This window comes from Haliaeetus leucocephalus, unplaced genomic scaffold (assembly GCF_000737465.1).
Source record: "Haliaeetus leucocephalus isolate CR32 unplaced genomic scaffold, Haliaeetus_leucocephalus-4.0 Scaffold484, whole genome shotgun sequence".
NCBI lineage: Eukaryota > Metazoa > Chordata > Aves > Accipitriformes > Accipitridae > Haliaeetus > Haliaeetus leucocephalus.
In genome coordinates, this window is record NW_010972920.1 from 1,388,129 (window position 1) to 1,406,313 (window position 18,185).

Here is an 18,185-nt window from a genome sequence, read left to right on the forward strand (position 1 = left end):
GCCGTCGCAATTCCCTCAGGACTGTAAATCCTTAGAAAGTTGATTTAGAATTTCAGTTGTTTTACATGCGCTGAGGTACATTTTCCTTAGCATGTTCCTGGTGCTTTACAGGCTTCCATTGAAAGAATAAAAGTGGAGGTTCATTTTTGTTCATGGGGAAGCCCAGAACAGATGGACTGCACTTGTGGATCTGGTTTAGTACTTGCAGCCATTTGAATTTGGCAGATTCATGTGAGCCACTGCTGCAACCAAAGCAAAATACTATGTATTTTAATCCTGATACCCCTGGTGTATAGTAGTTTTATGTTAGTTGAAATGCAATTGACTACTGCTAGTATGCAGAAAAGTCACATTCAGTCTTTGGACAAAGGCAGTAATGAATCGCAGATTGGCAACCACCAAAAATGAAGTCATTTGGACAGCATTGACTATGAAAGTATGCTTACTCATAATTAACACAAAAAGCATATCCCCTGCTGGGCAGCAAGCCAAGTGATACTCTTAGTATGAGGTAACAGAGAACAGCCCCAGGCACTCCAGTAGGTTGTAAAGATTTATATTAAGAAAACATACACCCAAATGTACTGGTGGACTGCCTTGAACATTTTAAATACTTTGCACATCTTCGATCTGATGCAGTCAAAAAGGTTTCATGATGCCAATCTGAGAGCTGAAAAGGGCTAAGCACTGCACTAGCCAAAAGGAACTTTTCAGAAAGGCACGAATATGCTCTGGTCTGAAGCCGCTGCTCGTTACCGAGGGCTGGACATGCTCGACTGTATTTTTGCTAAGGCTGAGTGCCGTGAGATCGGTGTAGTAAGCTGGTACAGAGTGCTGGAAGAAAGTTCTTGCTACCCACTCATTTTTCTATTTGTTTTGTCATGAACTGGATATAAATGGTTCCAAATGGTGAGGTGGAAGCTGAAGCACACATTAAAGGAATTCCCATACATGAAGGCCACATCTAGCAGCCTTTTTCCAAGAGACACTCCAGAGTCATGATGCTATGCCTAGCTCCCAAGTATCAGCAATGAATGCAGAGCAGCTGGAGCCTAAGGGTCATGACATTTCATCAACCTCAGAGGGACCGTGAGAAATCAGGAAGTAACACAGAAATGCCATGACCAAGAGATCCAACTTAGCCCAGTGACCTGGAGATGACAAAACCTTTTAGGGATGTGCCTAAAAAGACCACTGCCAATACCCTCTGTTTTAAAGGATACAGGAAACTGTGCTTACAGCCAGGGCAACTGTCACTTTATGATTCAGAGTGTGGTAGAGGTATGGAAAGGAGAAGGAGGTTGAATAATTCAGGGATGAAGAAAGGAAGGAGCTTGGGGCAGATGGGAGGGGAGTCTGATGGAGGCAGGTGATGTGTGGTCAGCTGAAGGAATTAAAGACTGAAGGAGAAGGTAGAAGGAAACCGATGTAACCCTTTACTCTTTCACACTAGAAGCAGTAGAATAAAAAGCTTGCCTTCTAATCGCCTCACAGAAAAGTAGCACTTTTAACTTCTGATCTGGCTGTTACTTTGAAAACATTGGAATCTGCAGGTAGAACTTCTTTGCCCAGCAATGGTAAGTTTTGCATTTGTTTAGAATTAATGATTTTGTGTGTGTTTGTTTCTCTGTGTTAGTACAGAAAATCTACATACAGCAAATAAGTTAATTTAGAGTTGAGTCTGAGGAGATTTCTATCATTAATGTTAATGGTTGGTCCTGTCAAAACTGTGCTTCTTCCAAAGGATGGGTGTGTGGTTCTCATTGGGCTTTCTCCAAAGATTGGAAAACTTGATTTACAGGAATAGTTTTTGTGAATATTAGAAGTTCAGTGGTCATGGCTTTACTAAGCTTTATAGAGGATATGTGAGAAAGAGATATGGGCAAAGGAAAAAATGAAAATTGAGAAACTAAAAATTAGGCTGCATATTACTGAGGGGTAAAAGTAGATCACAAACTACAACTACATATCCATTCATTATACTGTGCTGTAGAGGAAGGAGAAGGCAAATGGCACATACAAACAGGAGCAGACTACGAGGTGTGTAGTTCTTCATATTATTCAGTACCACGAAGGTCTCGCTGTTTTAGATCTTTATCTATTACCACAGCATCATGTTTCTTCCTGGGACACCATCTCCCAGGGAAGGAGTTTCTATTTTTATCTAGCCAGAGACTGTCAATGTCAGCCTCTCCAGGGCACATCACACACCAGCAGAACTGCCAAGTGAATTGTCACAGTACAGAAAACGGATGCTTACACCAGCGCTCTGGCTGATTGGGCATGCTGTTGCAAATTCAGTTGTTTGCAGGCAAGGAGAGGGGCGTACAAAAAACTCGTGTCTGCCTTAAAATTGTTGTGCTGGTTTTTGTATTGTTTTCCCCCTTGAATACTCAGGAATACTTATGTATTTTTCAGTGAGTTCTAGGGACTAGAAGTTGCAATAGAAGGATTAGAAAACCTAAAAGACTCTTGAAGTTACCTACGAAAAGCTGCTGCATGAAAACAAGTCACAGGTGTGTGAATAGTTATCATAACAGCCGGCCCTTCTGAAATTCGAACCCATCATTCAGGTTTGGTAGTATTTAACAAATTTAAAAATGTTCCAGGTAATTAGGGCGAGATTTCCCTACCTCTTTAGGCGATGCTTCAGTGGTTAAACAATACTTTTGTCCACGTGCAGTCTTGGCTACAGCTGCAGGTGTGCTTATTCCTTTTCCTTCTGAACTCAGACTCTACAAGGAAAAAAGGAAAGTCACCTCATTACAAAGAAACCCAGGTGGACAAAAACGTATCAGTCGTGGAAAACCACGGCCCAAAAGAGAGCCCCAGGAATATGAGGAAGATTGCTCAGCACGGGAGCAAAAGCTCTTAAGAAGTAATTTTCAAAACCACATCAACACTGAGACTTAAGATACTTATTTAAGTGCTGCAGCTTGGCTGCAGCGCTCCATCTTTATGCAAACTGAAAGACACCGTGACATGCAAGAGTGAAATAGGTGGGTTCCTATGAATTGTAGAAATGGGGGTGCGGCAGAGGGAAATCAATTCTTTTCACATATTTTTGGTATATTGATATTCGACTCGACTGTACTCTCTTGACACATTACTCTTTTCAGCATTGACAAATGCAGCCCGGAAATCATTTCTGTGTTAATTCTGTATCTGTCTGGAGACAGCAAAATTACAAACACATTAATTATAAACACAGTTTCAATTTCTAAATCTTAATGGAATCCTTAATCCACTTTGTATTGGAGTTATTCAACATGCAGTTGAAAAGCCATACCAGATGTGACAGGAAGCTAACCAGCACGTGTAAGAATCCTGATGTGTTGTGGCAGGGGGATCAGCTGGAAATCTAACAAGAAATCCACGCTTCTTGATAGATTTGTGGGGCTAGTGTTGATTTCTGTGCCTCAAAATCTTCACCGACCCTCCTCCTCCAACAAGCTGAACTTGTCCTAATTAACTACAGCTACGCTGTCCTAGAGCAGGTTAGTTTTAGCTGCAGTGAATCACTGTCAGCTTTTTGGATGGTGGATTAGATGGTGGGAATGGTCTTTATAACGACTGTTTGTGTTCCCTTAAACTAAGGGAAAGGGTGTTTAACTGCATCTGACAAATGATTGTTGCTCAAAATCACAAAACTTTACATATTGAATAAGATGTTTGTGAATGCCTTCGAGTCACATAAACTCTTCTAAATCAATACATAACTATGACTTACGGCGATTGAATGTTTAAACCTTTCAATCATAACAAGACTGATGAGCATTTAAAATTTTCAACCCAATGTCTCTGAATGTTTCATTCAGAGTATACTTCTATGATTCTGGTGAAGATTCCCAGTTCATGAACTACAGGCACAAAGAGTGTCAAGGCCAAGGAAACTGCCCTTACGAAATACCTTATTATGCAAGGGCTCTTCTAATGATGCAAAGGTTATGCAAGGGTCCTTGTTAAAGTGTAGAAGATTGGGGGGTTTCTCTTCATGGACTGAAACTAAATATGTACTAGAAAATCACGCTGCTTTAGTGGCAGAGAACAGAAAAATTTATCTCTTGGGAGCTTCCTGTGAGGAAGGGCATGATTTAGGTGGTGGGCTTTTCAGAAGACATCTCTAAAGTCAAAAGCTGTTTTAAAAACAACTGAAGACATGAAAAGAAGTGTCTAAAAGCAGATCTGTTTGCAGCTCTTCAGAAGTGAAGAGGTACTTGACTTGTGGCTGATGCAAAGATCTTTTTTTTCTTTTTGTAAGAGCTCGCTGCTAGTCCTCTTACTTAAACTGAACAGGTCCTTTGAACATTCTCTTAATCTGTAATTATAATTGCTGAACTAAAGTGTAAAATGAACCTGTGATTGAATCAGAGTATTAAAGTCTAGCTAAATGTCTTACCACCTTTAATATTCTTTCATACCTACTTTCTAAGAGCAAGAAAGAGAAAAAAACCCAATGGACTCCCTGGCCGTATATTCTACTTTTGTGAATACTTTTATATTCTACCATTTTGTGTAGGGAGCGCTGCAGAACTTTGCCTTATGGTAGTCACCAGCAGACAAGGACAGATGCAGATTTATAAAGCTTTTATTTATTATTCATTTCTTTCAAGGTAATAGAATTGAAAAGTTTCTGGAAATGCATGTGGTTTGGCAAAACACTTAAGATTTATGAAATACTCATTCAATACCAAATGAAAAAATGTAACGGGCAGAAGAAGTTACACAGAAGTATTTTTCTTCATATTTTTCCCACTGGCAACCTAGACTGGAAAAACAAAAAGGATTATTTTGTGAAATGGTAGCACACTAGCAGTACTTCAGCTTTCTGTATGCTATGTAATGGCAGATGGTGAACCACCCATTACAAAAAGCAAATGCCTGGTGGTTAAAGGGAAGCTAGATGCTTCTTGGAGTTGAAGGAGTAAAATGGGTGGAAGGGTCGGCAGAGAGGGGTAGACAGACAGATGACCCGATATAGATGCATTGTTGCTGTTACCTACCACGTGTTAAACACCAATTCCTAATGTGGCTCTGCTCTGGACTATTAGGTTTGCACCCTAGAAAAAGGAATACAAACAGTTGTGAGAGAGAAACCAAGGGAGCAAAGTACGTAGCGCTTGAGCAGGAACTTTTATAAGCTTAAACTTGTGTCTGCATTACGGTTTGGAGGATAATTCTAATGGTACGTCCTAAGCTTAGAATCTGTGCGCTCCTGTATGTTGGGTATTTTTCAATTTTGCAAAGGTAGAAAATGAACTTTTAGAGTGAATTAGAGAAAAACCGTTCTTCCCTAAGTCTTCCTAATACATCTACTTATGTAATGCTCTGGTTATAAATAAAAAAGGATTCAATCAATAACCAGTTTAAGATATTAGTAATACAGTTCTATGCTTCAAATGATAATGAGGTTGCTGTTGGAAACTGTCATTTATGCTTCCTGTAAATGCTTTGCACTTGCTCAGCAATATGGCTGCAGATAAACTTCTCCTGTGGTTATTTCAGAGACAAGTGAATGTTGAATGAATGAATGAATGAATGTATTTGTGGTTGATGAGTTTGAAAAAACATGGAATGATTGTTCATAGGACATAATCAGCTGGACTCCCCCTGCCAATATATGTATATTTGCTAGGCACCTCTAATAATTGATCCAGATGTACTTTTTACTGGTAATCCTTCAGAGTTCTATAAGAATCTGTAGCACAAAAGGAAGTTTATGTATGCTAGAGATATAGTTTAAATTCTACATATATTTGTTTTTCAACTATGGCTTGTAGATATGCAGCTCTTCCAGACAAGGCCCTGAAGAACCTTATCTAATCTAGAATTTAGCTGTGCTTTGAGCAAATGACTGGACTACATTACCTCCAGACAACCTTTCCACATTAGATTGTTCAATGACTATAATCTGTACAGTCAAGATATATGTCATGCTCTGCAGGCAAATTTATTGTAAGGGCACACGGACAAGTAACCATAGCAGTTTGCAGAACCACTTTTGTAGTGCATGGTTTCCTAGTGAGTTTCCACTTTCCTGTATATGTTTTTTGTTTTTTTTTTTCTTAAAAGGAGATAGGAAATACCTCTTCCCCAAAGCATGTCTCAATATCCGACTGCTTGCAGCACTTGTCTACCATGGCAGTGAAACCATCAGCAATTGTCTTTATTTGTTCTTCTGTCATCTGGGGCTTGCGTTTAATGAGGTTGACAAGCAATCTGAAAACAAAGCCACAATACACAGTTAACGCTACCTGTTGTAATTTTGGTTTCCCAATTAAAAATATGCCATTCCATGCAGGTACAGCTCATTTATGAGGGTTTTTTTTTTTTGTCATGCCTAGAGGAGTCTGTGCCTCTTTGTGACTCTAAACCCCCAGTCCACCACAACCATCCGTTCACTTTTTGTTATCCCAGTTACAGGTGGGGAAAATAACTCATTGAAATGATCTGTATGTTGTCTCAGTTAAGCACATCTTAAGACTTGCACTGGCAGTGGACCTACATGAAACTCTTCAGCGAAGACACTGATTTTATTTGAAGAAAATACCCTATTTTGCCTCTTCCAAACTACATGATGTTATGCACTGACAAGCTCAGTACAAACACATAGTTCTGTCTGGTTTTCCCTCTGTCACTAGTGAATTCCCAGTCAGATGACAAAACAGGGAGTTTGTAGCTTCCTTCTGCCCTCCACCCCCGCAAAGTGTTACCCTTCAGAAGTTTTTCTACAACCTATTTCTTTTAGCTTACTTCATATGCCCTAAATCCCGTTCAGCAGGAGAAGCAGTGCACAATTTTTCATCAAAGCTGAACATCTCGGGGTCAAATGGTGGAGGCACATATTTGGTATCTACTCCCATGGCAGTGAAACATGGTCTCCTGTAAGCGTAGGAGTCACTGCAGCAATGTGAAACGTTGTCATTTATAGGTGTGGTCTCCTGTCTCTTGCACATGTCATGAATCACAATGCTCAGCTGAAAAGAGAAGGAAAGGACAAACATGAGTTACACCACCTACAATAACAGAAGAAATCTGTGATGTTTGTGTCATGATAGCATAGCTGGAAGTGGAAGCTGTCATCTAAACACCTGATCGGAAATGGCATGGTATTAAAATTTAAAATAAAGACATATTCCTGAAGTTGAGCATTTGTTAATCTGCAAACAGTCTGTCCATTGGGCTACAATCAGTAAGTACTTTCTTTTTTTTCTTAAGAGACTGTTCAGCTTTTCCAAATGCAAGCTGCCACAGACCCAGTCGACTTACTTGTGCTTTCTGAGGGAGAGCAAAGTTGAGCTAAAATTTTCACAAGCTACCATCAGACAACTGTTTAGGTTCTCACATCCATTAAAAATGAACAGGCTTCAAATTCTGTTAAGTAGATGCTTAGCTTGGGGTTTATGAACAATCATTTTGAGTTTACTATCTCACCGGAATTCAACATTTCTAAAAACAGAAGAAAACTCCACAAGGAGTAGAGAGAATAAACAAATGTACTCACATATCCCTCAGCACAAGGTAGGCGTCTGTCTTCAGGAAGCTGGCAGCACTTTGTACCAATGTCTGTCATTTTCTTTCCAATTTCAAGCAAGGTATCAGTTGATACCTGAGGCATTTTCTTAGTGTAGCGGATCAGAAGTCTGAAAAAGTCATATCAGAATGACTGTTTGCTCACATTTGAAGAATGCTCTAATGAGTTAGACGACTAAAGTGAAAATAGAAGCGAAGACCAAATAAATTTGCCCAAAGCAGCCAGCATCATGGTTTACACTAAAGAATATTTATCAGAAAGTACTTACGCTTTAAGAAAGTCTGCTTCGCCATGGGCAGCGAGAAGCTCACAGTTGGTCTTTACAACATCCTGAGTTTCTTTGATATGTTTGTTCAAATCCTCTTGCTGCAATCAAGTATAAATTTATTAGTAATGTTGGAGGAGGACATCTTGGTAACAGTCATACACATATACCTTTTGACGTCTTCTAAATATTAGTAGCTACAAGATACCCATTTTGCAAGGCCGATCACTTCCGTATAGCCTGGATGGCGTAGGAAGGACTTGATTCTCATGTGAGTCTTAAGTTCTAACAGAAATGTTGTTAAAAAGGCACCAAGATTTTTGAAATTTCATTTAAATTAATTACCCATTGGACTTACTTTCTAGACAATAGGGGGGTTTTGTTTGTTTGTTTAAATTGGGCGAATATTTTTCAAGTATAGGATTATCAACCACGAGGGGAACATCCTCCTTCTATCCCTTGGCCAAAGCTGTCAGTGACTCAACTTGTGCTGTGACTTGTGTGCAATTCAGTTTAAGATTAGGTGACCTAAGTTTAGGCATCTTTATGTGAGCTGGCCAGGCAGGTTCCCATCATAATCCATGAGCAGCCCTACTCACTATAGGCAGTGGAGCCTGTAGCTAACCAGCTACAAACTATCTTCTTTGGGATAAGGAGAATCACTTCTGAGAGACAGAGGCATCAGGCAGCTGAGTGAGAGTTAGTCTGAAATTTCATAAGGTGACCAATTAAGTTACTCTGTTATGAGAGAAAACTCTGTACCCTTGCCAAGGGCCCTGCACTGCTTCATCTCCCATCAGAACACTGACTTCCCCTGGGATTAGTCTCTCCGAATGATTTCTGTCTGCTCTTCCATAGGACCTTCTCAACCTAATTGTTTCACAAAAGGTACCGATCGACCATTCTAGTTATCCGCAAACAAAGCTTTGCACCTACAGCATTTGCGTAGCATTCAGCAGGGTTGTCTGTCTTGCAGCACTTCTCCAGGAGTGTTTCGTATCCCTTAGTAACTCTCAGAATCAGCTGCGTGGATAACTCGGGGTGTCTTCGTGAGTAATCATAAATAAACCTGAAAGACACACAAGCTGACAGAATTAGAGCTCCCGAATAACATGCTGCTTTCTTCGTGCACAACACAGTAATTGACAATGACAGTTCCTCGGATAAGATCAAGTGAGGTGGACAATGAGCCTGGAATGCTGTTTGCTTGTTTTAATAGAATTTTTTGGTCATTCTGTTTTCTGCCAACAGGGCAAATGTGAGAGGAACAAAATAGTTCCCTAGGACAGAAGAGATCTTAAGCAGAAAATGTAAGTGGGCCTGCACAAAACCCTCAAATAAAACAAAGGCACTGATAAATTCAGCTGTGGTAAGTAGGACAGTGCTGAACAGAAACAGTCACAAAGCATGAATGAGAAACAAGGGGTTCAACTAGGGTTGAAACTACATTAGTTATATTGGACTTCCATGTGGTCGTGTCTTTTCTCCATATGCGCTTGAAACACTCAAGAGGACAGTTTTTCCAGCGGTGCAGAAGGCCAAAGTCCAGGAAAGAGAGAGGATTGTTTGCAGGAACTCTCAAATGGAAGCACGCGTGCTGCTGGCACTACTTACTCTGACAAGAATGCATCATGGTTTGCCTCAAAGCTTTTACACACTTCCTTATCTTGTATGTATTTTTCAACCAGTGAAGGAAGATCTTCAGGTTTGTCATCAAAATCTGCTTCGATAACGCACTGGCTTCGTTCCACAATTGGCTTGTGACAGCAGTCTTTGATTTTACTTGAGAAAACCTCTTGTTTAGAGCACATATAGGTTATAAGCTCTGCCTGTAAAATTAAAACATACTATCAGTCAGACAAGCTATGAAATAATAATTTAAAGATAGATTAATTTGTCTCCTCTCTCTTTTCCAGACTCTTCCCTTTTCACTCAGGTCACCTATTTACTTAGCACTTTCCTAAAGAAATGCTGTCTGCATACAAAGAGAAATAACCAGAGGGACGGGCACATCCTGTGCGTGTTGAGCACTATGTTCATAGGCATGGGGGAGAATGTGGTTCCCTCCCTGATCTCAGAAACTTTGAGAAAACGAACTCTGGAAAGCCAAGGAAAGTCACCCAGTGGTCTGTCACAAGGATGCCTGATTGGTTTTGTCAGTCCTGTCAGGTGCCCAGCTCTGACAGAGAACAAAACACGAAAAACCCCAGAGCTTCATAAAGCCAGCACTGGACATTAGCTGGTTTAAAAAGTCTGTCTAAATTCCAGCCAGCCAGACAATATCTAAATCATGTCACTATTGCACAGTTTTGCTAATCCTCCCATGCAAGCTGTTCTCTAGAGTTCTTTGGCACTACAGGAAAGCTGGATTAACGGCAGTGTGCACAACAGGACAGCAAAAAAATTGTGGCCTTTTTGCCTCTGCTTTCTTTTGCTTTGTTTATGATTGATTTGAAGTGAGTAAACACCATCAAACAATCTCCCTGATAAATGTTTTGATTTCAACAAAACACATGTGCTATACTGTAAGTAACAGCTCCTTGCCCTCATGATCATAAAGGGCTCGATCTGGAAACTGGTCCAAAACCTAGTTCCAGTAGCGGTCAGCTGAGCTGGCCATGAGTTTTTCAGTGGCTGAGGAACCTTCCAGAATTGTTGAGTCTAAGTTCCCTAGACTGTGAATGAATAGACACACAAATTTTTGCCTTCCTAAACATTTTTCAAGTATGTAAACATTTTTGAAAAAGATTTAGCTTACCCTGTCATCCATGCACTCTACCATGTCCCCTTCACAGCACTCTTTGTAGATACCCTTAATATCTTGTAGAATTTTAAGAATTTCTGAGAATGGAGCCTTGGGATATTTCTGGCCCAGGAGAGCAAGTTTACTAGGTGGAAAAAAAGAAAAATACACTTATTTTAAAGCTGGGTATGGAACAGAAACCTTGCAAATCCCTAACATTTATGATGCTGGAGATTAGCATTGTTTGAAGTAAACATTCATTCTTCTCATCTAATTTCTGGTGGCTAAGAAAAAAGAGCATTGACACCTGCACCAATACCCCAGTGCTCCTTTAAAAGAGACAGAAACAACTAACTGTGATTCTTCTGTTCTGAGGTGTCCATGTAAGAGTCACACCCTAGAATTCCCCATTGCTCTTGAGTAACTGTAAAGCATCTCTAGATTACTTAGCACGGATGTATATAGTCCTGCTTAAACCTTTAAATCAAAGCTGACTATGTCTAGTAAGGTGATCCTAGTCAATGTTAGTGTATTAGACTAGCCACAGAATGAAAGGAGTTCTCTGTGCTTAGGCAGGTGACCTGCTTATTAATTGCAAAAGTCTTTCTTAATCTTAAAAAGGCACTTTTGACAACAGCTGTGACTCTGCCCAGTTTGACTCTGACCGCTTTCAGGTTCAAACTAGCAACTTACTTTGCTGATTAGCGATGTGCCTACCGCTAAAAGCTGTAGGCATGGGAACGTGTCACAGCTTTGGCAAAAAAGTAGATTAAACACACTGGAATCTCTGGTTCTGAGTGACACTCCATCAGTTAACTCCACGTCTCCTGGATTTGTTTCAGAGACAGTTTCATTTCTCTGTAACTGTCATGGCTGACCTTTTTACTAGTACTTACTATCAGCCTGGAATACACAGGTTCCCCTTTGCATCCAGTCTTTAAGCAGAAACCTGATCAGAATTAAATTCTACATTTAAATAAATAGGCTAAGAAATTGCCGTTGGCCTGGTGTTGAAAGACTGACCCACTGATCTCTATTCTGTTGGACGATGGTCCTCAGCCGAAAGTATGCTAGGAAGTACCCTGGGTTTTCAAATGCAGCATATAGAAGTGAATTACATATGCTGATGTTTTCCTCTTGAGTAGATTCAGGTTTAGGTTAACAAGCCTACTTTTTGTAAAAAACTGACTGGAACTTACTCTGCTTGGAAAGTTCTCTCGCCAAACTTCTGGAGGATTCCACAAGAATACTTCTGCATCACACTTATTTTCTTGGCTTTTGCTTTTATGGCAGCTGCCTATAGTAACAGGATGCACATTGTCACATTAAACTGATTACATTTAATGGACTGAGAAAAAAAGCTGATCTGAAAACCCCACTTCAGAAACATAGCAGGTTCTGGTCCAGTTGGCTCTGATGAAAAGCCAAGCCAACTGAGAATTCTTTAGGCAGTCCTAACCAGTTCGTGATCAGCATTTAACTTCTAGTCTATACACTATACCTTATGGCACAGTGCAATTCTTCTACAGACATGCTGCTGTTCACCAAATACTTCAATTTCATTGAAACCCTGTGGCTACAAAGGAGCGTAAGTTGTCTTTCAAAGCACGGCAGTGATTATGCAGAAGTCACTGGGACTGAGTTTCAGACAAAGGGAAAGTTTGGCTCATGCCATTCTCAAGGTTAACATGAACTTTTGGCTACAGTTCTCTAAACACCAAAGCTATGTGGAAGTCATCCGCTACTGATTCATAGCGCTAACACATGATTAATCCTGACCCTTCTCTGCAAGTTCTTCATAGAAAGGTTTGCACGAACAGGAAGATGCTACCCATTCTCACTCTTTCTCCTCCATTTGCTTGGGCAATGAATAGGGGAAGAATAGGAGAGACCTCTCATTCACCTACATGTCGGATGTGACGATGGCATGTTAGGCTGCCAAGTGAGGTCTGTCTTTCCCTAGTGCCTCTTTGGTAGAGTACCTTCTCGCTACAGTTTACCACAGATGAAAAATCCCAAGTGCTACACGTTATTTGGATTCAGCACATCTGTGCAATACTCATAGCTGCCTGATAATGTGCTAGCAAAGGGACAAAAAGACAAGCTTAATTATCCGCAGTTTGATTCTTTTGGTTTTTCACTTAAAAAAATCAAAACATGAATTTTTCGACCATCTTAGTTTCTGTGAAGCCATATACAAATGTTTGCTGAAAACCACCACAGGAAAGCGCAATTTTGGAATTATAAACCGCAATTTAACATCAGTCTCTTAAAATCACGTCTGACTTTAAAGAGAATTACTGCTAAAATCAGAGAGCTACCTTATGTAGCAGACCAGTTGCTTAGTTTTCATCCATACTGAAAAATTTTATATACCTTTTCATCTAAGCAAGCACAGATATCAGTCTCTGCGCAACAGCTTTCAAGCGCGTGTTCATAATCAGCAGCCAGGCCGAGGATCGTTGGGGCGTACATGAAGGGGTTTCTTCTTGCAACAGTATAGATGAAACTATAAGGAAAAGGAAAACATAAGTTACGTATTCCAATGACAACAACAAATGGCCTTACATCCCTTACAGCTTCTATAACTTTTATTTCTGGTTTAGAAATGTAATCTACTTTCCTAAGATAATACCTACTAATGGTAAATGCTCGGCTAAATCTCACTGTTGCCGAAGCAGGACTCAGTAACAATGACAGAAGGATGAACTCTTTACATTGTCAGCTACTTACTTTGTTGTACATACGCTTTTTTAAAATGCATTGTCAAATACTTGAAAATTCTGATTTTGAGTGTGAAAAATGCCATTTCACCAAGATTCTATTGCCAATTTTTACTCTTTTTACTGTTGTCTTTCTTCATCCTTTCTAATTACAACAGGGGTAGTGGGAAGCTGGAGCAAGTAAATTATTAAATCAATATTGGAAACACTGTGGTTTTTCAGGTTTTTTTGCAAAAAAAAGAAGTCCCCCAAGATTTATAAAATGTGATCCCTTAAAGCCCATTTTTTAGTGGAAAAACCTGCTCTAGCATGGAATGAAAAAAAAAGTGATCAGAGCTTTGGATACTTAATGATTGAGCAACTGTTTTATACATGCAGATATGAGGTTCAGTACTTGCAGCTTTTTCAAATGTCCTGCATGTCCACACACTCTGTATAGCTTGGGGATCCATCTTCTGCACGACTAAATACTTAAACAGTACAAAATGGCCATTTTTCTTACTGTCCCAGTAATGACACCCGGTTGTCCCGGTACTCCGTGCATATTACATCAGAAGCTGGTCTTTGGTATGGCTGAACGAAGTCTGGTTGGTGAACTTTAAATGACAGGAAACAGTCATTTCTTTCAGGATCAGCTTTACTGCAGCAGTCAGCCATTGCACCATATGAGTCGCGGAGCTTATCTACTTGGCAGATTTCATCCAGGAAAATGGAGGGCTATAAGGGAGATGCTGAGGGTCAGAATTATTGTTTATAGACAGTGTAATGTACATTCTAGTTATCTGTAAAAGAAAACCCAGATTGAAAAGTAAATGTGTTTTTACTGGATAAGATTTACACCATAGATCAGAATCATCCATTGTTTTCAACACAATTTCATAAAGTTTTATGTGGTCCAGTATTAAAACTGTCACAATGCTTTATTGAAAAAAAATTAATTTTAATTCTAATTTAAAATACTCTGTGCAAGACAGCGATCTCCTTGTACTTATAATCTGACTAAACTGAATTTTCAGATAAATTGAAGCAGGATTTGATATTCTACTTGACGATCAGCTTGGGAAACCTTTAGGGAGAACTAATGTAGTCACATCATTTTGTCTGAATGTTAGAGCTTGCAAGAACACAAGCGTGTAACTTTCTGAAGGGCCGGGCTGAACCTGCTAGACATCCAGGGAGCTTACGTACCCACAAACTTCTTCTGTTACCTGATCTTAGAGGAGTTTTTTTAAAATTCCTTAAACTAAGTACCTTAAATTAGCACACAACACAAGTTCTTTGTTTCACCACTAAAATCTGAGCATTGGCTGATGACAACAGCAACACCTGAAAGGATCAGGTGTAAATCCTCAATGAGGATGATTCTGGTAGCTGCATGGAATGAGGAGAAACACAATACCAAAGGATTCACTGCCTACCAGTGATTTTGTGCACTCTGGAGCATCCTCATTGGCCACACACTTCTGTGCCAGATCAACAACATCCTTCACCAGCTTAGACAGTCCATCATAAGAACATCTCTGGAGATACTGGACAAATGTGATCATGGTACTGAAATACAAAACACATTTTGGAGTATGGAGATAAGAAACATAACAGTCAATATTTTTGAAGGTGCTCCTCGATCCAAAATTGTTTGTTCAAATGACATGCACAAATTCTTAAACAGAGTACCATGAAGAGCATAGTACCAGATCCCATATCCTTCCTCTTCTCACCTCCTTTCTGAAAAATGTTTTTAAACTTACTTCCCAAGAACAAAAGTCTTGAATAATACATTAGAAACAAAACAGAAAAGACTGTGATTTGAGTCTTCTGCCACTTTTACCAGCATATCTGTAAATGCCATAAACCAAGCTGGTTTTTGCCATTGTTACAAATTATGATCTTCAGGCTGCCTTCTTTCAGAAGTAGTTATGCTCCTGCCAGGGCCCTCTGCCATTCCCAAAACAGGAATTCCCCAAATTATTGAATGGTCTCAGAAAACCTGTCGCAAGTTTGTGTTTTGAGGTTGGTGGTTTAGTTGGGGTTTTTTTGGTAATGTCTGAATCCAGCACAACTCCCCTCCACCCTAATGTTATCAAAACTGTATTACTCATGCCTATTTTCTTTTCGTATAAGGAACATGGGTTTTCTCATAAGGTTTGCAGGGAGTTCTTTTCCCAGAGAGCAAGAAAGTCGTCGTGACTTTTGCAGGCCTTGAAATATTTGTAGGCTTTGTACGCTAACAGTAAGATGGCTAACTCAATGCCATACTTCAGTGAGACATATGCACTCTTCACTAGCTCGTACAGTATGTTTTAGTTTCCCTTTTTTGTCCAGTATCAACAGAAATGGAAAACAATCAGAAAATGTAAGCTGAACATTGACTTACACTGCCTTAAATGTCTCTTCCTTCAAATCATTGTAGCGATGGGCAATCTCACTCTTGTGCTCTAGGAAGAAAAACAAAGAGAACAATGATGCTCTCTCTCACATTGGCTGGGCTAGACCCCTTAAAGAATACATTCTGGGCCCCTTGGGCCAGATTTTCAGAAGTGTTCAGCATTCACCCAGCTCTTATACTTAAGGGAGTAATATAATTGTTTTGAAACAGACCAAGTTAATGCTAAGCACTTGTAAAATCCCAGCTTTGGGTACACCATCCTGGGTAATCTGTACTGCTTTTCCAGGAACTTCAACCTAAAGCTTTCTTCAGGCCACCTTGAACTCTTTGTTGTCTCATATGACCTTTCTTGTCCGTTTGTCTGCATATACCTAACTCTTATCCGTGCTCCTCTTTCTGAAGCAACCCAAGCATGTCATTTTTAGGATTCTAATACAATATTTACATTTGTAAGCACATACTTAATTCAAATATTCAAAATGACTGCTGTAGCCTACTATTAAGGGTTAGCAAACATGTCCTTTGCATAACAACAACATTATTGTGTCTACACTACAAATAAAGGAATGCAGCAAGCATTAGTAGAATTTTCTCTTTTTGAACACAAAATTAACTCGGCAGATGTGTATTCTTGTTCCACCCCGTACATATCATCTGTGCTCTTCATGAGCTTTGCTTGGTCCTGATGGCAGCAAATACAGGTTGCAGTTATACCTCACTCTTGGTGAGAAGACTCCTACAAGATCTTCCCAATAGATACTGAGGTATATGGCCACACTACTGAATGAGCTAGAATGGGGCAGTTGTTTTGTTCCAGAAATACCATTCACCAGCATTTAGAAAACATGAAAAGTAATTACCTTACCTAATGGAATACACCTGCTTTGATAATAAGGGTTTCAGTGCAGAAAATTGTAATTTAAAGATTTTTTGCTGTTGCTCACTGGCACTTCCAGCCAGCTCTGGAAAACTCAGTTTTGTTAAATTTGGGTATTTTCATGTTTCAAACTAAATTCAAAAGTATCACTGGAAAAATTTCTGGGACTGCCTGCAGAAATATTTGTTTGACCAAGGTCTAAAGTTTTATAATACAGGGAGAAATGACACAATGAGGAGTTTTCGGCTAGCCTTATTATAGCCCAGACTGAGATGCAGATTTTTGGATTTCTGGCCTACTCGTGTGAAAACCGTTGCCTTTAATTGGTGACGAGCTTGCTTATGAACTACCATTCAAAAGACAGCACTTCCAAAAGCACAGCGCATCCGCCTTCTCCATGCTGGGAAGCAAACAGATTCTGAATAATCAACATCTGTTCATGCACTACACTGATGTTGCAAAGGGACGCCACCCAACTTGCTCGCCCAGTTAAGTTGTCCTGAGGGTTCTACCCATCTCCTCACGATTTCTTCATTTAGTTTCTTTTCAAGTCAATCAAGTTTTTCTGTTCTCTTTGGATCAGGCTTGCAAGAATTGTTTGTGAAATTGCATTAAAGACATTAAATTGATATAACAAAGACTGCAAAGACAACTAATTAGTCCTTTCTTACCTGTGTCTCGAGCAACTCTTTGCAGATTCCTGGAGCTGGCAGAATTTAAGAGGAAAATAAATGAAATTAACGTTACCCACTTCATGGCTGCAAATTATGATGTGGGCCAAATTGTTCAGAAATGCTAGGAAGATTGAAGGGAAAGCATTTGCTTATATAGCCTTTACTACCTGTGTCTGTAAAATATTAACCACAGACCTGGCATTTGTAGATTTCCATTTGGTCTGAAGAAGATTACGAAACTTGGACTGTCCTTGCCAAAAATGAATTTGATATTATTTGTTTATTATGTGTTACTCTGGGCCTTTTTGTCCTGAAAAGGTTGAACCTTCCAGCACCCGAATAGATAAAGTTTTGCGTAAATTTCCTTATCAAATGACAAACAAGGAGTTCAAGGCATCAGACAAAAAAGTCATCAAGTCTAATCCTATAGCTATGCTTTTTTTTTTTTTTGTGTGTGCTAGTATTTGTTGAAAAGCAAAGCAACTTGGTATTGTACAGTAACGATTCACTCAGGGCTCAGTCCACATACTCGCTTGTAACTGGACAATTTTAATTTTAAATCACTTGATGAAGATAAGATGGCTCATCTAGACTTTGGTATAAAAATGATTACAGATTGGTAAAATACAGCAATGAGCACAAAGGTACAGGTAAACAGCACCTCCAATTTCAGTTGGCCTCTTAATTCGTAAAAGAAACAGAAAGTAAAAAGTGTGGAACAGGTACCATGGAATCGGAATCTCACAACATATGTAGCTCCAGAGTGGAAGAATTTCGTGCAGACAATGGATCTGTGTCAGTAAGTTGGAACTGACACTTTTACACTGTATAAGACTGCGTCTCATGCCAAATTTTGGGATGTACACTTAGGGTAACATCCAAAAGGAAGACTGCTCAAACAGCCAAAGGGCTGATTTGAGCACCTGATTTGCTAGGTTCCATTCGGGTTTTCTGTGGGTACTGCTATTCACCAGGATCCAGAA

The 18,185-nt window shown here is 39.7% G+C and overlaps 1 protein-coding gene across 1 annotated transcript; it reads right to left on the minus strand.

Moving 5' to 3' along the window:
• Window positions 1-4,572: 4,572 nt before the first annotated feature.
• Window positions 4,573-17,328, minus strand: ALB (albumin). The gene is made up of 15 exons (XM_010575490.1): window positions 17,200-17,328; window positions 15,640-15,700; window positions 14,684-14,816; window positions 13,768-13,982; window positions 12,919-13,051; window positions 11,742-11,839; window positions 10,558-10,687; window positions 9,414-9,628; window positions 8,736-8,868; window positions 7,803-7,900; window positions 7,505-7,643; window positions 6,754-6,977; window positions 6,087-6,219; window positions 5,004-5,060; window positions 4,573-4,763 (listed from the first exon to the last, which is right to left on the minus strand). The coding sequence occupies exons 1-14, from the start codon at window positions 17,282-17,284 to the stop codon at window positions 5,010-5,012; spliced, it is 1,848 nt and encodes a 615-aa protein (XP_010573792.1). The 5' UTR covers window positions 17,285-17,328; the 3' UTR covers window positions 4,573-4,763; window positions 5,004-5,009.
• Window positions 17,329-18,185: the final 857 nt, after the last annotated feature.

Coding starts and splice junctions, on each gene's coding strand:
- ALB (XM_010575490.1), bottom strand. CDS start 17,284: ATGAAGTGGGTAACGTTAATTTCATTTATTTTCCTCTTAAATTCTGCC. Junction 7,901..8,735: donor CTGAATGCTACGCAAATGCT/GTAGGTGCAAAG, acceptor ACTTGATTGCAG/CAAGAGGATTTGAACAAACA. Junction 7,644..7,802: donor GAAGCAGACTTTCTTAAAGC/GTAAGTACTTTC, acceptor TGACTTTTTCAG/ACTTCTGATCCGCTACACTA.